This window comes from Podarcis pityusensis (assembly GCF_964106645.2).
Source record: "Podarcis pityusensis genome assembly, chromosome: 15".
Taxonomy (NCBI): Eukaryota; Metazoa; Chordata; class Lepidosauria; order Squamata; family Lacertidae; genus Podarcis; species Podarcis pityusensis.
The window spans coordinates 26,753,643-26,781,000 of record NC_138040.1 but is presented as its reverse complement, the minus strand read 5'-3'; the positions used below and the strand labels follow the sequence as shown (position 1 = coordinate 26,781,000).

The 27,358-nt window shown below is 45.0% G+C and overlaps 1 protein-coding gene across 1 annotated transcript; it reads right to left on the bottom strand.

The window, feature by feature from the left end:
- Positions 1-1,172: 1,172 nt before the first annotated feature.
- On the bottom strand, positions 1,173-27,358 carry LOC308464329 (uromodulin-like 1). The gene is made up of 5 exons (XM_080983672.1): positions 27,277-27,358; positions 9,633-9,857; positions 6,784-6,940; positions 5,451-5,571; positions 1,173-2,655 (listed from the first exon to the last, which is right to left on the bottom strand). The coding sequence occupies exons 1-5, from the start codon at positions 27,345-27,347 to the stop codon at positions 2,504-2,506; spliced, it is 726 nt and encodes a 241-aa protein (XP_080839798.1). The 5' UTR covers positions 27,348-27,358; the 3' UTR covers positions 1,173-2,503.

Genomic DNA, 27,358 nt, shown 5'->3' with positions numbered 1-27,358 from the left:
TACTCCTCACAGTCAAAAATTAAATTGTATGTTTCTTGGGGCAGAGATCTGTTCCCGTTTATTTATTCTTGTACTGTGCTTTGATGGAGATGTATTTCCCAACAAAGAGTGCTTCATAGCGAGGCATTCCTGATCGAACCATGGTTTAGATTTGTTGGCGTATAATGGCCGCCGCGTTGCCTGTTTTTAGGTCAAATAGGGTTGAAGAAGTGAAATCAAATCCTGAAACAAGTTTATTCTAGTTTCAGGGCATGAGGAGTTTAAGAGGTTGTCTCTCCTAATGAGGAATATATCTGAGTGTAACCTGATAGAGATGGATAAATATAAATATAAAATGTCAAGTGTGGGGCAGGGGGCTGCTCTTTCTGCATTTATCCTATTTCAGTCGGTCTCTGACTGTTTCATTCCGTTGACACTGTAAGTTTTTAAATAAATGAATGAATCACTGTATGTGTTGTTATGTGTACTTCAATAGCGATGTTACTGATTTTGATGCCTTGTGTTTGCCTGCTTTGTAGAAGAGTAGGGTGGTAATGTGTTACATATATACAAATAACTACAAAAGGGTATGATCATCCGGTGCACATTTTCTCAGGAGGAAACCTTGCCTGAGGGAGCATTGGTAGGGATGTTAGGCAGAAACTCCACAAACACATAGAAACCTATGTCACCACTAGTGTGCAGTGTCTGGGAAGTCCCAGGGTGATCACATGGCACACCTGATTCTCAAATGTCTCCTGCTTAACTCCTTCACTCAGGAATGGAATGGTGTGGTTTATGAAGTTACATAAGAAGGGAAAATCCCCAACCCATCCCAAACAGCTCAACCCTGCAGAAACATCCCAACAAGTAATTAAAATTTTATGAGTCCTGCTGATCAGTGGCTCAAGTTGCTTCATAATCTGACCAGCAGTGAGAAAGGGAATTAATTTCACTTAATTGCACACTTTCTCTCCCTCCCCCCCCCCTCTCTCTCTCTGATCTATCAGACACAGAGCTTAATTACAGAACTGAGAGCTGCCAAATTCCAACATCTGGATGTTCTTTGTCCTGAAAATTCCTCCCCACCCCCAGTTGTAGGTAAGTTAAAAAAAGTTTTTTGTCAGCAAGGAAGAGAACTGTGCACAAGCTCAGAGGAATACTTTATTATTTCACATGCTTCCAGGGTCTAGTACAGAAAGCAGGTTCTATGAATCAAGTCAGTCAAGTTTAGTGACTAGAACTTCAGCTTGAAGTAACCATCTGCCCAAACTTGGCCCCAAATCCCACTTCACAATATCATACTCCTTTTCCTTCGAGGCAGAGAAAAAGCCCGAAATGATGTTAGAGCGCAGAATACCGAACTGAAAAATGAATCAACAGGCATTGTGATGTCAGTGCCAAAGGAGCACTAATCTCCAAATCAGTTGGGAATCATAGTTTTCTCTATGTCAACAGATTAAGCAGCCTGGCTAGGTGGATGAGGTGAAGGACAAAGGAACCCTTAAAACTGATGCACAAGCTATCAAGGCATTAATCACATTCAGAAAGCAAATGACTGGGAAGGCAGGGTAGTGGGAGAGATGCAAGGAACCCACTAGTCATTTTTACAGCAGCTAAAGGATTTCTAAAGAATCAACAGCAGAGGTGCAGTTAAGAAACTTTAAACTCTGAACCTGAGTGGTCTTATGCCCACCCCTGGTCAATATGCAATACTTTACTTCCTTTAAAATTAGGCACGTCAGCCCAGCTGCAGTTGGGGGACCCACCAGCCCTAGACTACTGCTGCCCCCCTAGTCCTGTCTAGACAGCACCACTGCTGATAAACAGGGAACTATCCAGGGAGAAGTCTCGGTTCAGCTCTTCTAACTTCCATGGATCGCAAAGGACCTGTTTGCTTATCCTTTCATTTCCCTCCCCCTCCCTTCAGATCTGTGACCTCTTTCTTGACTTGGACAAATTCCTTCCACATGAATGCAAGCCAAGGTGCCTGTCCAGTATCGTCTGAACGTTAAGCCAGTAGTTGTAATGCTGCAGCAAATATTGCTAACACAGTAGAGCATGGAAAAAAACAGGGATACGGCAGTTAAATCCCAGGAGATAATAACCGTGAAACCCAACAATCTCCTTTCAGGAGGAAGATTCCTGACCCATGTCAACTCTTGGGCATTTCTACTCCCAAATTATTTAGGATCAACGCTGCCAACTAGGCTCTAAAGAAGGGCCCCTCTTTCTTCGCAACCTTGGCTTCTGAACTTCCAGTCTCCAAGGTGGAGACACAACTCACATGGGGTCCATTAGCCCATCAAAACCTTTTCAAGCCAAGCCTTTTCTCTCTTTCAGAATGTGCCGCTCACTCCAGTGACACCTCTGCAGTTCTTAGGTTCTCTCATGAAGAAGGAAGGGAGAGAGAGAAGCAGAGACTTAAAAAGCAAGCAGCAGTGTGTTCCCAATTTACACTGGCGGCAGCGGCAGCAGCATCAAATCATGGCATAGCTACTGGCAGCAGCTAGCACTGAGGACTTCAAGGAGCTTCCATTCTTTGGGGCTCCAAGGCTGCTGCCATTTTGATTTGGCGCTTCCGATACAACCAGAGAAGTACGATGACAGACGTTAAGACAACAATGCCAGTCAATAAGCCTAGAAGAGCAGGGAGCATCATGGTCATGTCAGATCCTGGAAAGATAAATGGAACGAGAGTTGGGTGGGATTGGCCAATGTTGCAACGTGGTAGTAATTCTTTCCTAGGTGTCCCCAGTATTGCAGACATGTAAATTTAAAATTCCCCACAGGTGAGAACAAAGTGCCACCGGCACTGTGCAAATGTCCAACCCAAGATGCAGGACTGGCAGTGGTAATCCAGGAGCCCATGTGATGGAGAAGCTGAAATCCTGGACACTTGGCCAGCACGAGGAGATATTTATGGGTTTTGTGGGGTCAGCCTGGATGATATCCTTGAATCCCTTCCTGGCCTACAATCCAGTAAGAGTTAGAATCTAGTTGAAGAGGCTGCAGAACCTGCCCAATCAGTCCCTGTGTTAAGGTAATGGCCATTTTGCCTTCATCAGCATCTCAAAGATGTTGCAAGAGCTGCAGCAACAGCAATGGTGCTCTCCAGCCTAATGGGCTGGCTTTCCCCCACCGCCCTCACTGAGCTGCAACATAGGAAAACAATAGAGTTGGTGAGTGTAAGATGGAGACACTGAGGCATGTTTTGCTCTGTGCAGTGGCTCCCCTGGGAACCTGGGGGCAAGCAAGATCTGTTGGGGTGTTGTTGTTGTGAGCACCTCCAACCTATGCTCAGGTGACATACATGTGTAAATAAAACCATATACAGTGGTACCTCGGGTTACAGATGCTTCAGGTTACAGACACTTCAGGTTACAGACTCCGCTAACCCAGAAATAGTGCCTTGGGTTAAGAACTTTGTTTCAGGATGAGAAAAGAAATTGCACACCAATAGTGTGGCAGCAGTGGGAGGCCCCATTAGCTAAAGTGGTGCTTCAGGTTAAGAACTGTTTCAGGTTAAGAACGGACCTCCAGAACGAATTAAGTTCTTAACCCGAGGTACCACTGTACAGTCGTACCTTGGCTGACGAACGCCTTGCACCTCGAATGTTTTGGCTCCCAAACTCCGCAAATCCAGAATTGAGTGCTCCAGTTTGCAAACGTTCTTTTGGAAGCCGAACATCCGACGGGGCTTCCGCAGCTTCCAATTGGCTGCAGGAGCTTCCTGCAGAAGCCGCGCCTTGGTTTCCAAACATTTTGGAAGTCGAACGGACTTCTGGAACGGATTCCGTTCAACTTCCGAGGTACGACTGTATCCCAAAGACACCATATTCTCTGCTGACCTTCATTCCAAGGAAACCAAACCCTGAACTTGCCACTCAGAAATTGTGGTGGCATGTAGAAAATATTCTGCAGCAGAAAAGGATCAAGAGGGATCAAGAACATTGCTCTCTACCCCACCACTCCTAATGGGCACCAGCCACCCCTGAGTGTGTGGGGTTTGTGTGCATGTTTGTGTTCATGTGTTTGTGAATGCATGTCCTTTCCCCCCCCCCCCAACGTTCACTCATTTGTGTGCGTGTCAATCCTTGAATGCTGGCAGAAGAGAAGGCCATGCTTAGAAATCAGACCCATCATCCCCAAGATACAGATAGGTAGCCGTGTTGGTCTGCCATAGTCAAAATAAAAAAAATCCTTCCAGTAGCACCTTTAAGACCAACTAAGTTAGTTCTTGGTATGAGCTTTCGTGTGCAAGCACACTTCTTCAGATACACTGAAACAGAAGTTGCCAGATCCTTCTATACGTCACGTCAGCAGGCTCATCTCACCTTCTATCCTTCTATCCTTCTATACGTCACGTCAGCAGGCTCATCTCACCTTCTATCCTTCACGTCAGCAGGCTCATCTCAGCTATCTGCCAATCTCCCATTCCCACCACCCTTCTGAGTAATACCCCTCCCCACCTTCTCACTATATAGAAGGATCTGGCAACTTCTGTTTCAGTGTATCTGAAGAAGTGTGCTTGCACACGAAAGCTCATACCAAGAACTAACTTAGTTGGTCTTAAAGGTGCTACTGGAAGGATTTTTTTTATCCCCAAGATAGTAGAACTCAAATCCTGCAGGGCTCACTTTTGCTGAAATATGCATGGGATCAAGCCATAAGAAATGTGGAGCTGGAACAAAAGAACCCAGCCTAAGGCTGCCTGTCCTTTCCTCTCGCCCACAGCAGGGGTGCAAAGGTGAGGGGATTAGCTGGATAAGCAAACCTAATTTTAATCCCCGCTTCTCAATCTGTGATGATGTCCCTTCAAGCACTCCTTTTCTGATGACCTTGTTGCAACCCTAGGAAAAGCCAGCAGCTAGTATACTGCTCATATTTATCATTTATAGGGAATGTCTTTTCTCTCTCCTGCTTCAAGAATGCATTGCACATCTCTCTGCACATCCCAGCAACCTTGCAAGAGTTTCACAGGTAGACAGCTGTGGGAGAATTATTTGCTCAAAGTTATCCACCAAACTCATGGCAGAAGTTAGACTTAAATCCATTACCCAGATCCAAGGAGCAAATTCAGCCTTCCTCCACTTGGCACTCACCAGGTATGTTGGACTGCAACTCCCATCAGACCAACTAGTTGGATAGCTCAGTGGGTAGAGCATAAGACCCACAATCTCAGGGTTGTGGGTTCAAGCCCCACGTTGGGCTAAAGATTCCTGCATTGCAGAGGGTTGGACTAAATGATCGTTATGGTCCCTTCCAACTCTGTAATTCTATGATATGTCCCAGCAGCAAAGGGATGTGCTGACTAGGGCTGTGATGGAAGTTGTGGTCCAAAACACCTTGGCAGCAGAAGGCTCTAGCTGCTAGACTTGTGCAACTCTCTAGTTGCTACCTGGAAACCTTGAGGCAAGGGGAAGAATGAAGAACACAGGCCACACACACACACACACACACACACACACCTGTAACTGGTCCAGGTGCAAACTCTACCTGGGTCTTTGGAACCGGTCCGAAGGAGATTATGTTGTGGCGGGTTTGGTAACTGTCCCTGCTGCTTGGCTTGGAGAGGGTACTTAAGCAGCTCTGGGAAGGAAATGGAAGGATTATTCAACGTGGAGGCTGCAGCTCAGTTTATTATTATCGCATTATTTATCCCTTGAAAGCACAACATTAAAACACCCACACAAATTGGAAAGGGGAAAGAACCACCATTAAGGCTCAGAGTGCAGTGGGGGACCTGGGGCCTCATATTTCAGCAGTGCCCTGTGCAATGCCATAATTCAGCACCCCCCGCCTCTCAAGCTACATTCTAAATAATAGTTGTGGCTTCCCCTGCAGCCCTGAATAAAATATTGTAGGGCTCCAGGTAAGCCCTGCCGCACATAGTTGATCACATGACGTAGTGCACAGACACACTATTTGAATGGGAATGTCCATTATCTTTGTGGGGACCCGGCCCCCTCAAATATTTTATTGTGGGGGGCTGAAGCCCCCACAACTCCTAAGAATTGGCTCCTATGCCCTGCGGCACTCCTGAGAGTCCACACCCTGGGTGACCAAACTGGTCATGCTCCCCTAAATTCTCCTCTGCAGAAATGCAAGGTTCAGCAAAAGGCTTTATTTTTATCCACAGCTTTTTTGGTTTCTAGAATGGCGGTCTGTGGCAGGAGTTGGTTACAGAACAGCAACTGGAGAAGAGAGGAAGGGGAGAAACATAACACATTAAATAAAGCAAGAAAATAAGTCAGGGGGGTAATTACCGCCTGATAATTTGGTTTGGATGTCATGTCTAAAAGTGTCTTCCCTTTGTTCCCCAAATCCTGGAGACTTTTGGAAGGAGAGGCATTCTGGATATGCTCAGAGGTACCCTATTCTTTTCTGGGCAACCTCCCAAGGGTCACATGTCAGTGGGGATGTGTGAGGTGAGGGCCGGAAGTGAGTGAAGCAGAAAATGCAAATGTTACCTTTGTACAGTAGGCTAGCTTCTTCCCACACACTCACACACCTGCTTACAGAATCTCAGCACCTTCTTTTTTCTTAATTGTTTAAAATGATCATTGCTGAAACTTGGCTGCTAGGTAGCATAACAACTGCGTAGACATCAGCTGCTTAGAGAATATTTGCTAAACCTGAGCTGCTACTAAGGCAGCTCAGCTCAGAGAGATGCCTTAGCTTGCACCCTTGCCAACTAACTAAAAGAGGGGTAAATTACACAGTGCTTCTATTTTCTACCCTTACACCTCTTGAGAGACTCTAGCGGCACCCTTTGGTTCTCTGTCTTCTAACAGAGCTCACCTGTTCACATCCAACGTCGTCACTCAGGCAGACACTGAGTTCACAGTGCAGATAAGCCACAGTGTGGCTCACCATCTGAAAAAGTTGGATGGTGAAGTTGGCTGTTTGGGATTTGCTGTTCTGGAGCACTTGAATATGTGTACATTCCCTCAGTGATCTAGTTGAGAGAGAGAGAGAAAATCACCTGCATAGCGGCTCAATATGCAACAAATCAGCAGACTGTAAATTCACAAAGTGTTGAGAATCCTTAACTGAACAAGGAATTCAAACTCTGGACATGCTGTGATGGGCCCAGATGCTGCTGAATTTAAGGGTGGTGGTGGGAGAATGAGATAGATTTTCGGATGACAAATCTCTCAATATCTGTTATTAGCTGAGAAATGAAAACCCCATATTCGCGGGTGGCGCTGTGGGTTAAACCACAGAGCCTAGGACTTGCTGATCAGATGGTCAGTGGTTCGAATCCCCGCGACAGGGTCAGCTCCCATTCCTTGGTCCCTGCTCCTGCCAACCTAGCAGTTTGAAAGCACCTCAAAGTGCAAGTAGATAAATAGGTACCGCTCCGGCGGGAAGGCAAACGGCGTTTCCGTGCGCTGCTCTGGTTTGCCAGAAGTGGCTTAGTCATGCTGGCCACATGACCCGGAAGCTGTACGCCGGCTCCCTCGGCCAATAAAGCGAGCAACCCCAGAGTCGGCCACGACTGGACCTAATGGTCAGGGGTCCCTTTACCTTTACCTTATACCTTTGACAGCTGTCTGGATTACATAGATGGTTGGTTCTGAGTTTGTAACTTGTGATATTCCTACAATTTGCTGATGTGACACCTGGCCGGATCTGAACAGCCATGCTCTTTCAGCAGTCAGTGGGGTCACTGCCAATGGGGTCTTATTGCATTATGGAAAAGAGTGTTTGCCCAGGGCTGGAGAAATCCCTCCTTTTTTAAAAAAAAATAAAAGTCAAGGTGATTTTGCTAAGCAGATTCATCCAGATGTGGTGTGGGTTCTCTATGATTCCCTTGATCCTCTTTCGGCTGACAACATGGCAGAAGTGATCCTTCCTGCTGGCCAGCCACCCCTAAGCCTTCACATACAGATAATGACAGTGAAGGAAAGTCACCATGAATTAATGAATTTGTCCTCATGTAGTCGAGGCCAAGGGCAAATGGATTTGCATCTGGCACAAAGATACAGGCGAACAGCCAAAATGACCATTTGCCACCTATGGATTGTGGGTGGGGGAGGTTCTTGCTAACAGTTGACACAGGTTCTGAATAAGCTGTTAGGGTTGCAGCAGACAAATCAGCTGTTGGAAGAGGCTGGGGATTTCACGGCTGTTGCACCAAAGGATGTAGATAACAGCCTAATGGTGCAAACCCAACCCCTCTTACCTGGGAGTAAGACCCACTAAAATCAATAGGACTTACTTCTGGATTGCACGGTTGATCCATTATGCAACTTTTGACCCCACCCCCAATTTTCCCACTCTTGCTGTTCATCATAATATCCCTGGACCAGATTCAACTACATTAACAAGTCATCCTAGCGGAAACCTATGCAAGGACTTCCAGTAGTGAAATAGGGCGTTCCCAACCTGTCCTGTGTGTCCCCTGAATTGGCTAGAGATATGTGTGCCTGGGGAAGCTTCAGAACAGTACAGTGGTACCTCGGGTTACATACGCTTCAGGTTACAGACTCCGCTAACATAGAAATAGTGCTTCAGGTTAAGAACTTTGCTTCAGGATAAGAACAGAAATCGAGCTCCGGCGGCATGGGAGCAGCGGGAGGCCCCATTAGCTAAAGTGGTGCTTCAGGTTAAGAACAGTGTCAGGTTAAGAACGGACCTATGGAACAAATTAAGTACTTAACCCGAAGTACCACTGTACAGGGAGACAGGGGAGACCTTTTGTTTTTGGTTTTAGAAAAGCAACTAATAAGTGCAACCAATAATCATGATGATGTTTCATTCATTCATTCATTTAATCTTGTACAACTCTCACGGGATTTAATTTTATACGGCGTCTCATAAATAAATAAATAAATGAAAGTCCATCTTGTTCCCTTTTCCCAGAAGCATCTGTCTGGCCACTGTCAGAAACATGAAACTGGGTTTAAGGAGTCTTTTCATTTTCTTTCTGATCCTGCAGAGCTTTTCTAATGTGTTTGTGGTGGTGTTGGTGCAACAATCAGGCCAAGCCAAACATAAACAGGGAAAAGTGAAAACTCCTCCTCCTCCTGGGCCTCTAACCAATTTGTCATGGGAGCAATGCTCTCCTGAACTCAGATATGGCTTTCCAGGTAAAGGTAAAGGGCCCCTGGACAGTTAAGTCCAGTCAAAGGTGACTATGGGGTTGTGGTGCTCATCTTACTTTCAGGCCAAGGGAGCCAGCTTTTGTCCACAGACAGCTTTCTGGGTCATGTGGCCAGCATGACTAAACCGCTTCTGGCACAACGGAACACCGTGACAGAAACCAGAGCACATGGAAACATTGTTAACCTTCCCACCGCAGCAGTACCTATTTATCTACTTGCACTGGCATGCTTTCGAACTGCTAGGTTGGCAGAAGCTGGGACAGAGCTCACCCATCGCGGGGATTCGAACCGCCGACCTTCTGACCGGCAAGCCCAAGAGGCTCAGTGGTTTAGACCACAGCGCCACCCGCATCCCTATATGGCTGTCAATTACATGCTGAATATCTAAGGCCAAATCCATGCACTCCCCACCACCACCAAGACGCCAGACAGCATCCCTTTCTACAGTCCCTGATGCCCCAGACAAAGGTAGGTTCTGGAGCATCCATTTCCCGCCTCACACCAAGCATCCTTCAGCCTCAAGTTGCTTTCCCACCTGACCTGGGGAAAAGGCAGCAGGCAGCCTCTGGACCCACAGGCCTGGCGGTAGGAGTAACGCAGCACGACTTGACGCTCAGAGTCGGGTGGCTTCTGTTGTCCTGTAGAACGATCTGGACCAGGAAATTGTTAGGGAGAGATGGAGTCTTGCCCATGGCTACAGTCTGTAGGCTCATCTCCGCAGTGTAGTTGCCAGAGCCACAGGCATCGTCAGACACAACCGCAAAGCTGAGTGGAGAGAAAGAGAGAGGGAGTGCGAGTGGGGAAGGAGGTGGGGATTATCCCCCCAAATGGAGGCTAAACTACAAATATCCCTTCCAAAGCCCAATTGTTCTCCTTTAACATCTCACTATATAATACATATATGCCTCTGAAGTAACAACAATCCTTCCTGCATCTGATAAAGGGGATGTTAGTCCATGAAAGTTGATGAAACAATAAATCTGCTGGTCTTTCCATGAGGCTCTGAAAGATGCCCTAATTTATTATGAGCAACCACAGATATTTAATCTCCCTGCTGAATTTCAAAAGGACAAAAAAACACCAAAAAGAATTGCAAAAGGGAATACGCCTCCACAGCCCAACTGCACCAACACTATGCTTTTGTAAACTGAAAACGGCGGCAGAACATTGTTAGTTACCACTCTTTGGTTAGGCTGTTAATAATAATAAAAAAGCAGGTTATATGCATATGAAGGGGGAGGAGGAAATATCTGGGGAAAGAGCATAGCTCAGTATTACAACATCCGCTTTGCAAAATGAATAAATAAATAAAAAGAGCAAAAACAATAATCTTAAATGAAAAAATAATCTAAGGAAGCACGGCGGGTGGGTGAGAAGCGAATATGCTCAGTCGCCAAGGAATGTTGGACATGGAAAAGAAAATAGAAAATCAAGTGAGCATGGAATGAAATAACCCTGAGGACATGGTTGTCTGGCACTTTGAACAGAGGCATCCTGTTAATGGGTGAGGAGGACACACTGCCACATTTTGTTGCAGTTGCCACTTGTAAAATTCTGCTATTACAGCCATTTGGGGTGTGGGGAGGTCTCAGGAATGAAACAGAAAAGCTATCAGTATATTGTGAAAATGAAATAAACTGCAGTCCTGGCAGTTGAAGATCCATCATTTGAACAGTTATAAAAAGTAAGGTAAAAAAAGGTAAAGGACCCCTGGATGGTTACATCCAGTCAAAGGCGACTATGGGGTTGTGACGCTCATCTCGCTTTCAGGCCGAGGGAGCCAGCATTTGTTCACAGACAGCTTGCTGGGTCATGTGGCCAGCAAGACTAAACCGCTTCTGGCGCAATGGAACACCATGACAGAAACCGGAGCACACGGAAATGCTATTTACCTTCCTGCCACAGCCATACCTATTTATCTACTTGCACTGGTGTGCTTTCGAACTGCTAGGTTGGCAGGAGCTGGGACAGAGCAACGGGAGCTCACTCTGTCGCAGGGATTCGAACCGCCGACCTTCTGACCGGCAAGCCCAAGAGGCTCAGTGGTTTAGACCACAGCGCCACCCGCATCCCTGTGTAGAATGGTTTTAAACCCTCACTGGAGCAGTGGGGGGGTTCTTTGCAGTTTATGATATCTGAAGGGAGCTTGTAGATGCCTTGTCCAGAGGCAGTATTCTCTAAGCAAGGCCCCCTGCCCAGTTACCACTCACCTTGCTTCCACAAGTGAGGCCATCCAAAGCAAGGCCTCAGTTCCTGATCTTAAGCACCGAACAGCTCATTTAACAGAAAGCTGTCCCGATTCATAAATAATCTTAATTTTGCATGTCCTACAGCATTGAAATGACTGCCTCTCACTTGAGGCTATCCTTACCCACCTTGGTGCCCTCTAAATGTTCTAGACTACAAGTCCCATGGACTACTAAATGTTCTGGACTACAATGGCTGCAGTCCATAAATATTTGGAGGAAGGGGAAGGCTTCCAATAGCCCCAGCTCCAAATAGTTACCCATCCATGAAAACATCATCTGAGCGCATCACTCTCTGGTGGTGTGCTGTCCAATCTGACAGAGTCAAATTGGGGTCCCATGGTGGCAAATCAGCTACTGAGTCTTCTCTTCCTCCTCCTCCAGTAGAATCACTTGTAATGGGAACTTGCTCTTCAGAGGTGTGTGAATTAAATCCTCTACTGGTGCTGGTAGCATCTGCAGAAAAGTCTCCACCAGCCTTCATACCAGGTGTATCTGAAAGGCTCCCCGGGGTCGGTTGGACTTGAGCTGCAGAACTTAGGAATATCTCAGAGACGCCTGGTGGAAGACTTTGCAAATGGGATGCCTGGTTTAGAAGACTACCAACAAGTCCATCAGCAGCAATGCTGGGAAATAAGGTGGTCATTAGAAATGCTGGTGCATTAAGAGCTGTAGAAAACACTGAGGAGATTGGCAAGGAAGAAGCAGCCTCCTCCTCCTGTCCCTGTTCATCACCTGCCAACCTGGGCCTTTCAGGGTAGTCAGCTTCTAAACTTGCTGGCTGAGGTTGCAAGTGAGATGCAACCAGGAACTGATCTCCAGTCCCAGTATTCTTGTTTCTCCTGTGTTTAAGAAACCTGCCCTTGCTTGCTGATGGTGAGGAAACTACCATTTCAGTTGTTCCACCTACACTAGGCTGTAGCCTGTAGGAGTCAGTCTGCAGTGTTTCCAAAATCAGTGCTTCTTCACCCACAAGTGGCGGAGTCACATCTTTAAGAGTAGAATTTGGTGCAAATGAATGGACAGGGTGCAGAGGTGACTTATGGACCTCCTTTTGATGATCTGCAGATCCTGCAGCATAGTATGATGATGACGACGATGATGATGATGATGATGATGGGGAGGAGGAGGTTAATCTGAAATCTGTGGCAACCAGTGAAGCAGATGAATGCCCAGAATCTGTGCCAGGCATGGTTGATATCAAGCTAGTTGCTTTGGTTTGCTTGTAAGTTTCAATATCTGTCAAAGTCTTGGTTTCTACAGCACTCAGCATTGGTTCCAGCTGTTCTGCTGCACTTGCAAGAGAGGCCCTTCCCCTGGGCGTTACAGTGGTTGGATTGTATTCCGTAACCAATTTGGCAGAATAGGAATTTGTTGTTACCTGGGAAGGAACATCGGCAGATGGTCTAGAATGTGTCTGATGATTCAGGATGTCCTCAGGATGTTTTCCAGGCAGAGTCATTTGCATCAGAGCATCTGCTGAGAACAGAGAAGACAAAGATGGTGTCTCCAGGCTCTCATCTGTCCTGGGGGCCTTGGATGGGATGTGATGGGAATCAGAAGGCTTGTGGAAGGTAGTGTTCGTATGATAGGGAGATGTTTCATTTGCCACAAGAAATGCTTCTGCATAGGGGTTATTTAAGGCTGCAGCTTCTTTGTGCTCTTTTCCAGTTGAGGACGTTGGAAAAGTTGACACCGCGTTGGGGACATAATGAACTTTAGAAGGAGTCTTTCCAAAGTGTTCATTGATTAAGGAGCCGCGTGATGCTGAGCTTGAAGGTGCAAGATGTTGTCCCACTTCTAATGGCAGTTTCGTGTTCCTAGCTGAAGATGCACTCAAGGACTCTTCAGAGTTCTTACTGATGTGGGTAATGGGGCTTACTGAACCATATGGATGCTCTTCAGTGTGAAGCATTACTGTTGAGCTCAGCAGTGGGGGGTTACTTGCAGCCTGAAGGGAGCTTGTTGGCATCTGAGAGGCAGAGGGTTCTGTCAAGGAGGACCGAGAGGAAGCCTTGTCAAGGGTGCTCAACAGTTCAGTTGTGAGTGATAATGCTTTGGGTTGTTGCTGGATAGGCACCATTACTGGTGGAGCAGCTGCGATATGGTTCTTCACAAGCACTCCAGCAGATAACGAAACTGGATTGTCCTCTTCCAGCCTTCTAGCAGACAACTGAAAGTCTTCATTGTGGTCTGTGATCAGTCCATGCTTTGTCCTAGTGCTACGATCCCTCAACCCATAGAGGAATGGATTGGCTGTTGAAGTGTTGGATCTCACCAGACTGACTCCTATATGCTTTGGGGAAGCACTGGAGGCTGGCCCAGAAATGACTAGATGATCCATCAAATTAGGAGAATGAGTGTTTGCCCTTGAGGAGTGTCTAAGGGTGGACACAAGAGGACCAATTCCCACCAATCGCTCCTGGATACTACCAGGAGTAACCAAATCTTGAGCAGCCTTGCTGGTGAATGAAAGACTAGCATCATGGCCCACTTCTTCCTCAGTAGGAAGTAGCACATGACCTTTAGGTGCCTCTGGTGGTAAGAAGACAAACACAGGTTTAACCAGAATGACACTGGATGGACTCATTTGTATCAGACTCGAAACCCCTGGATGGGAGAAGCCAAGGGCAGAAGTCAGAACCAGCATTTCCTGCCCACTAGCAATTGGTTCTCCCAAAGTTGGGGTGGTGTTTCGCATAGGCTGTAGGCACACCATGTTTTCAGCATTCTGGACCAAGTGGGACAAATACTGAAGGGAGGGAGACATTCCCAGGATGCCACTAGAGGCAAAAGAGTCAAGACTTCCAATATCTGGCCGACTGAGGTGTTGAAAGAACCCCAAGGAGCTTTGCATGAGATCTTGAGCACCAGCCACCACCAGCATTGGTGTTGTCCTCAGGCTGGTGATGTTTTCCTCCACCTTGTGAGCCAGTGGAAGGGGAATGTTTGTTTTGGTTTGGTGGCTGATAGGGGAAGGTGGACCATCTGAACTAGGAGGACTTCTTGAGGAGACAGGGATAGAAACATCCTGCACAGTTGTCCCTTGAGTGCCAGACTGAGGTGTTGGAAGGCTGGTTTGTGGAGAGTGTTTTCCTTCACTCACTTTCTCAGCAGTGTGAGGAGTCATGGGAAGACCAGGTGCAGCTTGAAGTTGCAAACCAGGATGGACAAATGTGAGTCCACTTGGCATCTGGGTTTCAGCACCTGTAGAGGCTGGTGCTTCTGTTAACAGGGATAACGCATGGCCAAAGGCAGAGGCATTGGATAGTCTTGACTTGAGATGGCCAAGGAAGGTCATTTGAAGTGAAGGGTGCTGGGCTGGGGTAGAGGAACGTGGTTTTGGTGGGTAACTCTCATTTTGGGGTAGGCCCCGCAATTTTCCCAAGGCATCCAAGAACTCATGTTCTATGGGGGCATGGGCAGTCACCACTAGCAATTGCGACTCAGTGGGAGAAGAGGCAGAAGACTCTGCTATCTGTGGTTTGGCATCAACAGAGACTGACAATCCTTGTTCCAATGATGCCTCATTTGTCACTGGCTCAACACGGGCAGATGTGACCGAAAGATGGGACTCATCAATAAAAGAGGCAGGCATTTGCGACTTGGCATGTGATGGCACATTCGTGCCTGAGATACCCATCTGCAGCTCACCACTAGCATGAGGATGGATGCTCTGTGGTTGCAATGATTGGGCAGGCAGGGAGGGTGCCTTAGTGTAAAAAGAGACAGACGTGTTTGGTGACAGTTTTTGAGAGCTATGGCCAAGGAAAGTGGTGCCTGGGGCATTCAGGGCAGCAGCAGATGTACCTGACATATTTGGTTCAACACGAAAAGGAACAAGTGACCCTGAAGCTGTTGCTCTAGTATGAGTAGAAGCAAAGTTGCCTAGCAGTTGCTGCTGAGCTTGGAATGGCACAGATGTGCCTGACGCTGTTCTCTGTGATTCACTGGGTACAAGAGTTGGCAACACTGACTGCCTGGGCTCAGATTGGGAAGACTCTGCCACAACTGACGTGCTAAATCCAGCATGTGGAAAGGCAGAAGCCGAAGCCACAGTTGATGGTTCTGACTCATGTTCAGCAGAAGAAGGAGAAACAAGTGAAACAGGTCTCTTTTGCCCATCATGGGTGCCATGAGTCTCTGGCTTGGTGAGAGCAGATGTATCCAATGATTCTGACTCACTAAGAGATGGAACAAGAGCACTGGGAGATGGTCGCCCTCCATGGACTGTCGAAAACGTGTTGGGCAGTTGAGATTTGGATGTGCTTTGCATAATGTAACCAACAGGGGCAGACACAGTGTCTGATGGCGATGCAACAGTGGAAGAGATACCCATGCTTGACATTGTAGGTCCAGCATGAGCTGATGTTGGGTGGGCTAGCTGAGGCATGCCAAGCATGCTTACCTGTGGCTTGTCATCAACCAGGAAAGGAATGTCCAGTGGTTGTGCAGTGGAGTGGAGTGGGAGAGATGACTTTGGCCAGCCTTCAAGAGTGGTTTCTTGCAGACTAGGGGCAGCCTGCGTTCTTCTTGGCTCACCAACAGCTTGAGAAAGCCTGACATGGGAAGTCTGGGAGGCTGTCTGATGATCAGTCTCGTGGTGCAAAATTAAGCCGTCTTGAAGTTGCTCCTCTGATTCATCAGATGTTCCTGATTTACTGAATAAGGAAAACTGGGGCACAAAGAGAAGTTTGGGCAGAACACTTTGGCTGGTGTTCCTTGGCCTGGCAGAGTGTGGTGGGGATTCTGAAGAGAGGGTGTTTGGAGTCAACAACAATGAGGAAGAGACGGTGTTACTTTGAGAAGCAGTTAGACGTGCAGGGTTTTCAGCCATTCTAAACTCAATGGTTTCATCTTCCAACACCATCTCTCTATATGGAGAGGAAGCCGAGGAGGAAGGCTGCGTCAACTCTGTCCTGGGAATGATTGTCATTTTCTCTTCTGAAAAAGACTGATGGAAGAGAACTGTGGAGCTCCCCTTAAGGGATGGACTCTGTGTCTGCTCCAGGAGATCTGGAGTGCTGCCAACAACTGAAGTTCTCATATCCAACTGGGTTTGTTGATGCTCAGCTTGGGTCCATTGGCTAGTTTTGGGGATCAATGTTAACAATTTATCCATCCCTTTCTTGGCAGGGGTCTGCATGGTTTCTGCAGGGTATCCTTCAGTGTCTGTTCTGTTCTCAGTGAAAGCAAAGGTAGTGGCTGCCACTACAGAAGGGTTGATAGACAACTCTACCCTCTGCCCAGCACTTCCTGAGGGCTCTGAATCAGGCAGCACAGTTGCAATCACACCCATCACTACTACCTTGCTGGAGTTGGAGGCAGGCTGCTTCAGAGTCATGCTGAGCTCCTGAGATGTTGCCTCCGCTTTTCCTTCTTCCCTAGACAGGGGTGTTACCAACAGTTCCAGCAGGGGACTGAAGGATGTTGCTTTTGACTTTGGCATGCCTGTGGTAAACAAGGACTGGCTGGTGACGGGAGCTTTGCTTTGGGGATCCAAAACGGCTCCAACCAAGAACTGTTTGGGGCTTGCAGGCTTTCTAGCAAGAACAGGAAGTGTCTGGCCTCCATCTTCTGAGGTTGCTTCCACCTCCGTTCCACTGACTTCATGAAAATGAGAAACATCCTGATTAGCAAGGTCTGATGTCAAGCTGTCAAATCGAAGTGTCACTTTTTCTGTGTCATCTTCTGTCCCTGAAATCTTGGCTGTCACCAGGTCGTCACCAAGAAAGCTTCTGTGTGCAGAGGGACTGGACCAAAGTTCACTCTTGGAGGCACCTAAAAACCCTTTAAAAATCATACCAAAAGAGAAAGAAAAAGGCAGTGTGTTAAAGCAGTTTGTTGCATTTGTTTGCTATAATCAGTCTGGGGAAAAGAAAAAGCAGTTTTTAAACCTCTGTCCTCTGTAGGGATGAGTCTGCTGCACTTCTTCTTCAAAACAAATTAAACTGGTGGGATTGCAGCTTGCAGCTTCTCCTGGAGTTTCTTTGAAATGTAAAGGCAACTAGGGAGGGCTGAAATTTCAGGATGATTTAGTTTCCTTTAGTGCAGCGCAGTTTTAGTACTGAATATTTATATTCTACTTTTTTTTTTAATTTGCTGGTGTGTAGATCAGAGTATCCATACACATGGTGGATGCAAACGGACAGTGGATTTTAGCTGTGTTTTGCCCCTAATTCCACTTGGATAACTTTTTGACCAAGCTGTTTATACATGTTCTAAACAAACCAACAAACAAACACAGTCTCTGACTTCCAGGCTGAATTTACACTTCTTGTAAGGCACCCAGAGGAGCATCAGAGCCAATGCCGTCTGTGGCTGGGCTCCAGTGACACCACTGCTTTGTTCCTTCTCTGCAAACCAGGAAACACCAAACCCTGTGCTTGGAGAGTGCCATCTAGGCTGCAGCATCAGCCAGCCTGGGCATCCAATCACCTGACTATTGAGGGCCAATCCCAGGCCACCAGACTCAGACTTGCTCCTGAGTCCCAGCAATTTATCTCTAGCCCTCTCTGCTTGCCTTTACATTTCAAAGAAACTCCAGGAGAAGGTGCAAGCTGCAATCCCACCAACTAAATTTGTTTAAAAGAAGAAGTGCAGTGTGTTAAAGCAGTTTGTTGCATTTGTTTGCTATAATCAGTCGGGGGCAAAGAAAAAGCAGTTTTTAAACCTCTATCATCTGTAATAATGGCTCTGCTCCCCTGCCCTCTTTTGGATCACCCAACTGCTCCTGTCCCACTTGGACAGACCATCAGCACCCTCCCCTCTTCCCTCCAGGACCCAGAACCTGATCGGCTGGATAACAAATGGCAACCCACAAAGGCTTTAGTGTTCATGCACATTCCTGTGCATGGATGTGCATGAGAGAAGATGCATCCATCATTGTCTTTGTTGTTATCCATTTTGTCTCATTTTCTTACGCACCTATACATATGTATATCACAATAGGTGCATTCTTTTTATTCTTCGCATGATTGGACCAATGGAACATACAACTGATATTTTATATGAATTGTGTGACTTCATTGTATTGTATTGTATTGTATTGTATTGTATTGTATTGTATTGTATTGTATTGTATTGTATTGTATTGTTGGATTATGCAATATTATAAATTCAAGCTGAAATACTTTAAATAAATAAAAATGATGTATCCATTTGTCACTCACTCTAAGATTATATGTTTAGAGATCCTGGTGTGTAAGTGTGTGTGGCAGGTAACCTCTGAAGATTGCCAAACCTAGTAAATGTAGCTCACATTTTTAACAAGGCATCCCCTAAAGGAAAAACTGGGGAGAAAACTCAGGCTGTGGTTCACCAGAGGCAGGGACCAGAAAACATAGATTGCGGGTAAATAGAGGCAGCTGGAATGAATGGCTATGTAAAAACAGTCATTGATGAACCTACCCACACCCAATGAATTTAACATATTCTTATGTAAGCAACTGGTGCCAAACTGAGTCTTGTTAATAAAACTCTCCAATTGGCAGGGCCCTAAACGATCATCACAACAATCCCAGTAATATTTCCCCAGTAGTAGCACACAAGTGAATGACAGGTTCCTTCACTCAAAATTGATCTTGATAAAAACTACCCCAGTAAATCCTCATAAATGTCAATGCTCCTGTTGAAGAGATTTCTCTGCACAATGTCAGAGGCCCAAAGTGGCTGTAAGTCTGGTTTAAGTGGGAACATAAAGTTGGCTTACAGCTGCTTTGTTTCATCAGCCAAGTCCAAAACAAACCACACATAAAGTGATACCTATCCCCCTGAGATCTCCAAATCAAAATCAAGCATTATTTTAAATTTCTGGACCATCTTTTTAACCACCTCTCTTTCCCCCCCGTATCACACATCTGCTACTGTAGCAGCTGTTGACATCCCCAAGGTCTTCATTGAGCCTCATGATTAGAAGGTTAAACTCTGCTGCGCAAAAAAGCGCATCAGTGCATTTTGCCAAGGCTTCACATTTGTGCTCCCAGAAATCCAGGTGTATGCCATTAGCAGGGACAAGTGGAATATGTGCACTTTGCAAAAATGTAAACAGTGTTCAAGCGGTGACTTCTGAGATCAGCAAATCTGCTAGCTGTCTCACCCTGTGGGACACAGAGAACATGCTACAGCGGAGATCAAGATCAGGAGTTCAAGTCAAGAGGGCAGAAAACTGTTGGAGAAAATTAGCACTGCATCTGCTAATTGCAAACACACAAGGCAAATGAACGCTCCACAGATGGCTGAATGGATGAATATCATATTGTATATAATAATAGCAAATTCAAGCGCTGAGTTGTGACAGTTATGTAGCTGAAATAAGCCTACAGAGAAACAAGAAGTGAGGCATGGACAAGTATGTTCATTTCAGTTTCTCTGTTTCTTTTTTCCAATCTTGAGTTCAGTTCTCCCCATTTCTACAACAGTTTGTAACTTTTAACAAGAAAACTGCATTAAAATCTGCACGTGTTTTTCTGCATATCCACTAACATGCACATTTCAGTATGTATTTTTACCTAGTATATGCTTTGCAAGCAATGCTTCCCCTAATGAGAAACATTTTTGTAATTTCTTCTAATTTCATGTGCATCTTTTGCTAACCTACACATTTTCGTATGCATTCCTTGGTTGCGGAAGTGCATTGGCAAATTTGGAGATGTTGCAAATTTTGAAGGTTCTTATTAAAACAAATTTCTCCACCACTCTTACTCACCAGCCAGTCTCAGTAGCCCTGCCACCACCAGCAAGGAAGTGGGGAAGCTGCTGTCCATCTTTCTGCTTCAAACTGAACACAAGAGCCCTTGAAGCACTGGAAGGGACCTTGCTCACACCATGGGCAGAAGATGCTGCGACGCATTTGCAATGAAGCATTTGCAAACCTCACTTTACAGGTGAGCAGTCTTGAATTACATACTTTATAAAAAAGTCTTTAGGCCAGACAGCAGCCAATTGCAAAAGGGCGAGGGAGAGAAGTCCAGCCAATTGGAAGGTACTGATTAAGAAAAGAGGTGGAAGTGATGACACAAACCAAGGCTGTGTGTGCTCGATTTATTCCTCTCTGCTTTGAGATTTCGGTTGGCTTAGATGACAGAGAGAGTTGGCTAAGAAGACGGCTTTATGAAATGCAGTTCTCTTTGGCAAAGCCTGGTTTACAAACAGGGGCATTGTTAGGGGGTGGGTCAGGGGGCCTGAGTGCCAGGTATCCTGCCCCTCCCTCCCTGAATAAACTTTTTTTTAAAATGACCTTGCTTATAGGGTGGTTGGGTGCTCTCCAAAGCACAATGTCAGTGCAGCAACTCCCAGGCAGGTGTAAAATTGATTAACTTGAAATATTTTCTTTTTTTAACCTTTCTAGTAAAAAGCCATAAAGCAGCAACAAATACAAAATGCAATTAATGAAATCAGTAGCATACCATGCCCCACTTCAGTGCAAACCAAAAAAATACCAGGGACAGTTAAAACTACAGTTCATGAAATGTAGACCAGTGTAAAGCGAGTTGAAACTTTCAGGTCTTTGAGACCCAATTAAATATGGGCAGGAGGGACTCTGGAACTTAAAAGGCAGAGATTTGTAACCAACAGTAGTCTGGCCCTAAAACAGCACAGGCCTGTCAGTTTTCATTGGTCTGGACAAGATTCAGGTCCTTTGTTGTGAATTCATACCAGGATAGCATTTTTGGTGCCTGTCCTGGTACCCACAAGCAATTTCTCGGAAGAAATATTTCTTCTATGTTTTGTTACTCATAAACAGGCAGTGGCAAGGCTGTATTCAGTTCTCTGAGCAGTTTAAGACTCGATTAGAAGCATTACAGTTAACCTTGGCTGTGAACCGCACACATAATTTTGAAAGATCTATGGCTAAGCCAGCTGTGCCTGCCTTTCTTATAAAGACATGAAACAGATCTCGTTGAATGAAGTCATCATAACCTCATTGCCACCAAAGACAAGGGTGGATGGAAACAAATGCATTTAGCCCTGCGACCTACAGCTTCTGTATTAAGTAGAAAAGCCTATTCAAATCCCATACTGGGTGGAAAGGAAGAAGCATCATTTAAAAGAAGGATGTGTCAGTATTTATTACCAAGCAGGACAGCCTACATGGAGTTGGTACATAGACATGGGTGACACTGTGGTCTAAACCTTTCAAGGAAGGAGGGAGAGTAAAGACTGCTAACTGAAGAGTTCTCTGATAAACAAGACGAGTCGGAGGAACAAGAATCAATCATGAGAAGATACGCCAAGACTCGGTATGGCAAAGGGACTGGATGGGGGAGGGGGAAAAAACTTTCCTTTCTTTCCTCTATGTGATTAAACAAGAATCCCCCCCCCTCACAAGTCAGAAATGCCGTTTTAATGACTTAAGCTGTGGATTTACGACTGTGTGGAGATAAATTTTCTAACCAAAGCATGTTTTAAGAAGAGCGTGGAAGGTTTAAGAGCTCTGGAATGACGCAGTTAAAAATACCGTCGCCATATTGGCAAGCTCTGTCGGAGGACTTGAGTCTGGGAGGAGTAAAAGAGCTGTTTTTATATTATGGGTGAGACTCCTCAGTGGGACTTAAGAACGACAGCTCCTGAGATTAATGATGGAAAGAGCGATGTTATTTATGAAAGTGATGATATATGGAAACGATCTCGATATGAGGATTGGACGAACGGAAAAATCCACACAGGATATAATTGGTGTTTTTCTGCTTAAGGAGATTATCAGAAGAGATCTTAAAGAAAAAGGAAAAAAATATACGAACAAGATGAGATGTGGAAACAGCAAGATAAGACTGAATAGAATTATGAACTTTATTTGGACTGATTTGGATATGAACGCAGTAGCAAGATGATCGGAATCCCCCTTCGGATCTTGAAATATGGGTCCCCTCAACAAAAATTTAAAATTCGGCTTTGTAATTCGGAATTTATGTGATGTGATTTGATTGGATTGGTCGGTTAATAAATTTAAAAAAAAAAAAAAAAGACACTGTGGTCTAAACCACTGAGCCTCTTGGGCTTTCTGATCAGAAGGTTGGTGGTTCGAATCCCAGCGAAGGGGTGAGCTCCCGTTGCTGTGTCCCAGCTCCTGCCAACCTAGCAGTTCGAAAGCACGCCAGTGCAAGTAGATAAATAGATACCACTGTGACAGGAAAATAAATGGCATTTCCATGCTCTCTGGCTTCCGTCATGGTGTTCTGTGGCTCCAGAAGCGGTTTAGTCATGCTGGCCACATGACCCAGAAAGCTGTCCGTGGACAAACGCTGGCTCCCTCGGCCTGAAAGCGAGATGAGCGCCGCAACCCCATAGTTTCCTTTGACTGGCTTAACCATCCAGGGGCCCTTAACCTTTTACATGGAGTTGACACTTTAGGTTGGGACCCTTCCAAATTTGCTGGACTGCCACTCCCATCAGCATGGCAAATGGGCAGGGGGATTATGGGAGTTGTAGTGCGGCAACATTTGGAGGGCCACAGGAATAGCTGTCCCATGTAAGAGCTGCCATAGCATTCTCTTCACAAGCTGGTCTCTGTCACAAGGAGTTCAACTGTGGTTATATTTCTGTAAATATTAGACAAGTCATTTGGAGTGGAACCACTGCAGTTAAAAAATCCCAAGTGCCCATCCAGTTAAAACACTAAATTGTATGGACTCTCTGAGATAGGCTACATTCAATGAGTGTACAATCTGCGTACACTCATGGGTGAGCTGTACACTTGTAGTTACCCACATGTAATGTGCAACAGGTGTACAGTCTGTGTAGATGAGCTTACAAATTAACACGTGTACACTCATACACACAAACACTTGTGCATGTGTAGACAGCTTGTACCTATGTTCACTGTAATGTGTGAACAAGTCAAACAAGAGGTGTGCAGGGCAGAAGGAGAGTCAAGCGTAGATTGTGAAAAAACTACCGTATTTTTCGCTCTATAAGACGCACCAGACCACAAGACGCACCTAGTTTTTGGAGGAGGAAAACAAGAAAAAAATAATTCTGAATCTCAGAAGCCAGAACAGCAAGAGGGATCGCTGCGCAGTGAAAGCAGCGATCCCTCTTGCTGTTCTGGCTTCTTGGATAGCTGTGCAGCCTGCATTTGCTTCATAAGACGCACACACATTTCCCCTTACTTTTTAGGAGGGAAAAAATGAGTCTTATAGAGCAAAAAATACGGTAAATGCTAGGACCTCAGAATTACCTTGATGGACCAGAACCAGCTCAATCCATGCAATATTCTGTTTCTAAAAGCAGTCAACAAACAACATGGAAAAAGTGGGGATGGGATACTTTAGTAGGAGCTGTAAATACAATGTTAGGAGAGTGTGCAAACTGTAGTTGTTTTTTTATTTATTTTTATTCTTACATGATGGACCCCCCCTTGATGGTTTTCAGAAAGGCAGTATGAAAATATTTGAGAAAAAAATGTGCTTAAAATAACTTTTATAAAGAAACCAGAAGCTTTCTTATTAGGAATTGTAGGTACCAAGATCCCAAAGGAGCAGAAAAGACTTTTCATGTATGCTACGACTGCCGCACGGATGCTACTAGCTCAGCGATGTAAAGAAGATAAAGTCCTTACCAGAGAAGAATGGCAAATTAAGCTGTTGGAGTACGTCAAAATGGCAAAACTGACAGGAAGGCTCAGGAACCAAGAAGACAAAAACTTCAAGAAAGAATTGGAAAGATTTATAATTTATTTAGGAGACCACTGTAAGCAAATGAAAACATTAGCAGGATTCTAATAATACTTGTAATGAAACAAATACTACGGACAATATGGAGAGATATAAAATATGGATGAAATAATATGCAGTTGAAAATGTTGACAATAGGATGTGAGGAGTGGGAAATCTGGAGATTCAGAGGGATCTCTAAATATGAATATGTATTCGGTATTTTACACTTGTAAAATCTAATAAAACTTATTTCAAAAATAAAATAAAGGCAACAAGAAAATGAGGCGGGGGGGATGTTTTAGGGAAAAAAACAAAGCTCTGCCACTGTGCGAGAGACAGAGCTTCTCTCTCTTTTCCTGTGTCTATATCATAACAGCAAAATCAGATATATTAACAGATGTTATTTGCCCTCACAATGAAAGAACTGTCCTTGTGAACAGCAAGGTGCTGCTGATGGTGCCAAACTAGGCTATCACGTAACTTCTCGATCTGCTCTCCTGCAAGATGGTGCCTCCCCCAGTTCAGCAGAACTTTCTGTAGCTTTGGGAAGGTGCCATCAACAGCCTCCAGTGCCTGGAACTTTCAGAGCCAGCAGCTGTTGAAAGTACTGGGGAGACTGCAGGCATTTATAAAAAGTCTTCTCCCCTGGGATCTTGTTATTGCTGGCAGGGCTGGTGGTGGTGGTGTTCTTCAGAATCCTTTTTCTAGTCCCACAGATCTCCCTGCTACCATTACTGTGGCTTTTGCTTTCTGGAGTAAATAGTATCTATGGGATGAACAACGAGCCCAAGGACTACTTCTTAACCTGTAAAATTATTATTATTATTATTATTATTATTATTATTATTATTACTACTACTACTACTGTTATTATTTATTACGTTCTTATAGGCAGGTTGTGTGAGGCTACAAAGCAACAAGAAACGCTCTTTTCGAAAGCTTTCTCTTCATACCAGCCATGGTCAACTCAGGCGACAGAAAAATAGTCTCTGTTCTTACTATTATATCACAAGCTTTAAGCCTGAATCCTAGCGCTGAAAAAAATCGGTTTCTGCACTAAATTCAAAGGAGGCTGGCTCCAAACTTAGCCTCATTAAAGACTTGTGCATGATTCCAAAAGGAGGCTGTGAATGCTTAGCACCTTCTTGATTAAGCAGCTCCGCATTTAGAATCTGCAACTGCCCAGTAAAAAGTTGGAAAGTGATTTTACATCTTTTCCGTTTAAGTCGTGCTGGATTTCTTTAATTCTAGGAAGCCAATCCCAGGGAGTTAGTGTCAAGCTTAGACCTCAGCACTCACAGTAACACCAATGCACACTTCTGATTTAGTACATCTAAACATAATCCTAACAGCACAATGGATGTCAGCCATCTGCTGTGATCAGCAACTGCAATGGATATTGTCCAAGCAACTCTTGAAATAGTTTGCATATGTGTCTTAGCGGAAGAATTTAATGAGTAACCAGTTTGCCATCTAGTGGTTACAGAAGAGCCTGTTCACAATCAAAGGGGCAGAAAAAAGAACAGAACTCTGGATCCATCACTTGACATGGGTGCAGAAGGATCCAGTATGGAGCTTTGCAAACATGAAATAATACCTGTATTGTATAAAGAATGTGTCACAGCTCCAGAATCAATGTTGTAATCTTCTACAGGAGAAGGTAAAATGTGACTTTGAGGGGGAAAGGGCCAACTTTGCTGATCAAGAGGGCCAAGGCATAGTCTGAAACAGCAGCTCTGCTGAAGCAAAGAAGTCCTGGAGGTCTGGTCAATGCCTGGAAGGGGGGAAAAGGAATCAAAGAAGACCTCAAAGATGTACTGAAGATAACATGTTATGGGGCTCCTTCTTTAGAAGCTCCTGACTCTCTTCAACAGATTAACTATAAAACTATCCTGTGACACTATAAAAACATATAAGTATGTTTTAGCTATCACTTGAAGAGATTGAGTCAATGGAAAGAAGAGTCTTCTGATTCATATGTGGTTAGGGTTGCTATATTTCAGAAAGTGAAAATCCAGAAAGAAAAGTTGTTGCATTTTTTTTTAGCAGAATTGTTGAACTTTGGGGGGTGAGGAGCAAAGTTTTTTTTAGTTTAGAACAGCACTGCTGGCATGGGCAGCCTATATGGGGTGGGTTTGCGCACATCGGCAGGATCAGAGATGTTTGTGTGCATTTTTTAATCAAAATAATGACACTAATAATAACAATGATAATCATCCAGTCTTGTGATACATTAAAGATAAAAACTTTGTTTTGGCTTATAGTTTTGTGGACTAGAGTCTGCTCCATCAGATGCATGAAGGGTTATCTTCAGAAAACAGGTTTTGATATACATGAGCAGACAGGAAAATGTTGTAAAGAATAGCAATAGAATGCAAAAGTACAACCTGAGACCTACTCAATTAAAATGTGCAGAATACAGTGACCACCAAGTGAAGGTGATTAAACGAGTATCCACCAGGGCCCACAACCCAAAGAGACCAACACCATTGTGCTAGTGTTCAGTGTCAAATGAGCAGCAGCCCCTTCCAGCCAGCCATCATATCTGGCTTGGAAGAAAGCCCAACTCACTCCAAACAGCACCTTCCTCTGAAGTGGGGAAGATTAATACACTCATCAGCTGCTCCCAAGAGGACATAATGATATCTAATTTTACATCTGCTGCTTTTGGCATAATAGCCATCTAAAAGTGTCAAGGAGGGAGAAGAGAAGAGCCAATCTGAAATCAAATAAGATTGCCCTTTACTTTTCTGTTTCTTTTCTCCTCTTCATAGGCTGGCTGCCCATTTTGATTATATTACTGCAACCTGATTAAGCAGCAAAAAAGTACTGAAGCTAAATACGCCTGTCTGGGGGACAGGTCCACATCTGACCTTGCAATAGATTTTTGTGTGCATTCAGTGTGTTGCTTGGTCTTTCACAAACAGGAGGTATGAGCTAAGCTGCTGCTGCTGCAAAGGGTCCAATTTACCCTCCACACAGCTCCGCCTCAAATGTCCTCTTTGATTCTTTAAGACTGACAACTGCCCATTTTTGTTAATAACCTTCTATTGTCAATGTCTGTCTAGGACATTTACATCACCCTCACCTTAAAAAGGAACACATTTACTCATTTTCTTTTTCATGCTCTCTACCTATCTGGGCATGAAAATCGACACCTAAGATAGCTGATTAACACTTGACAAGTGGCTTCTGCAACAAGGAAACCAGTGGCTATTTTAGAGCCCTCTTGAAAAGGTGCAACTTCTATCATACCAAGAAATTTGCTTATGGAAAGGTTACCTCTTTTCGGAAAGGAGGAAAAAGGCTCTTTCATCCAGGCATGGCCTCAGGCTTTGTATTAACTCAGTCATCCTTCCAATAC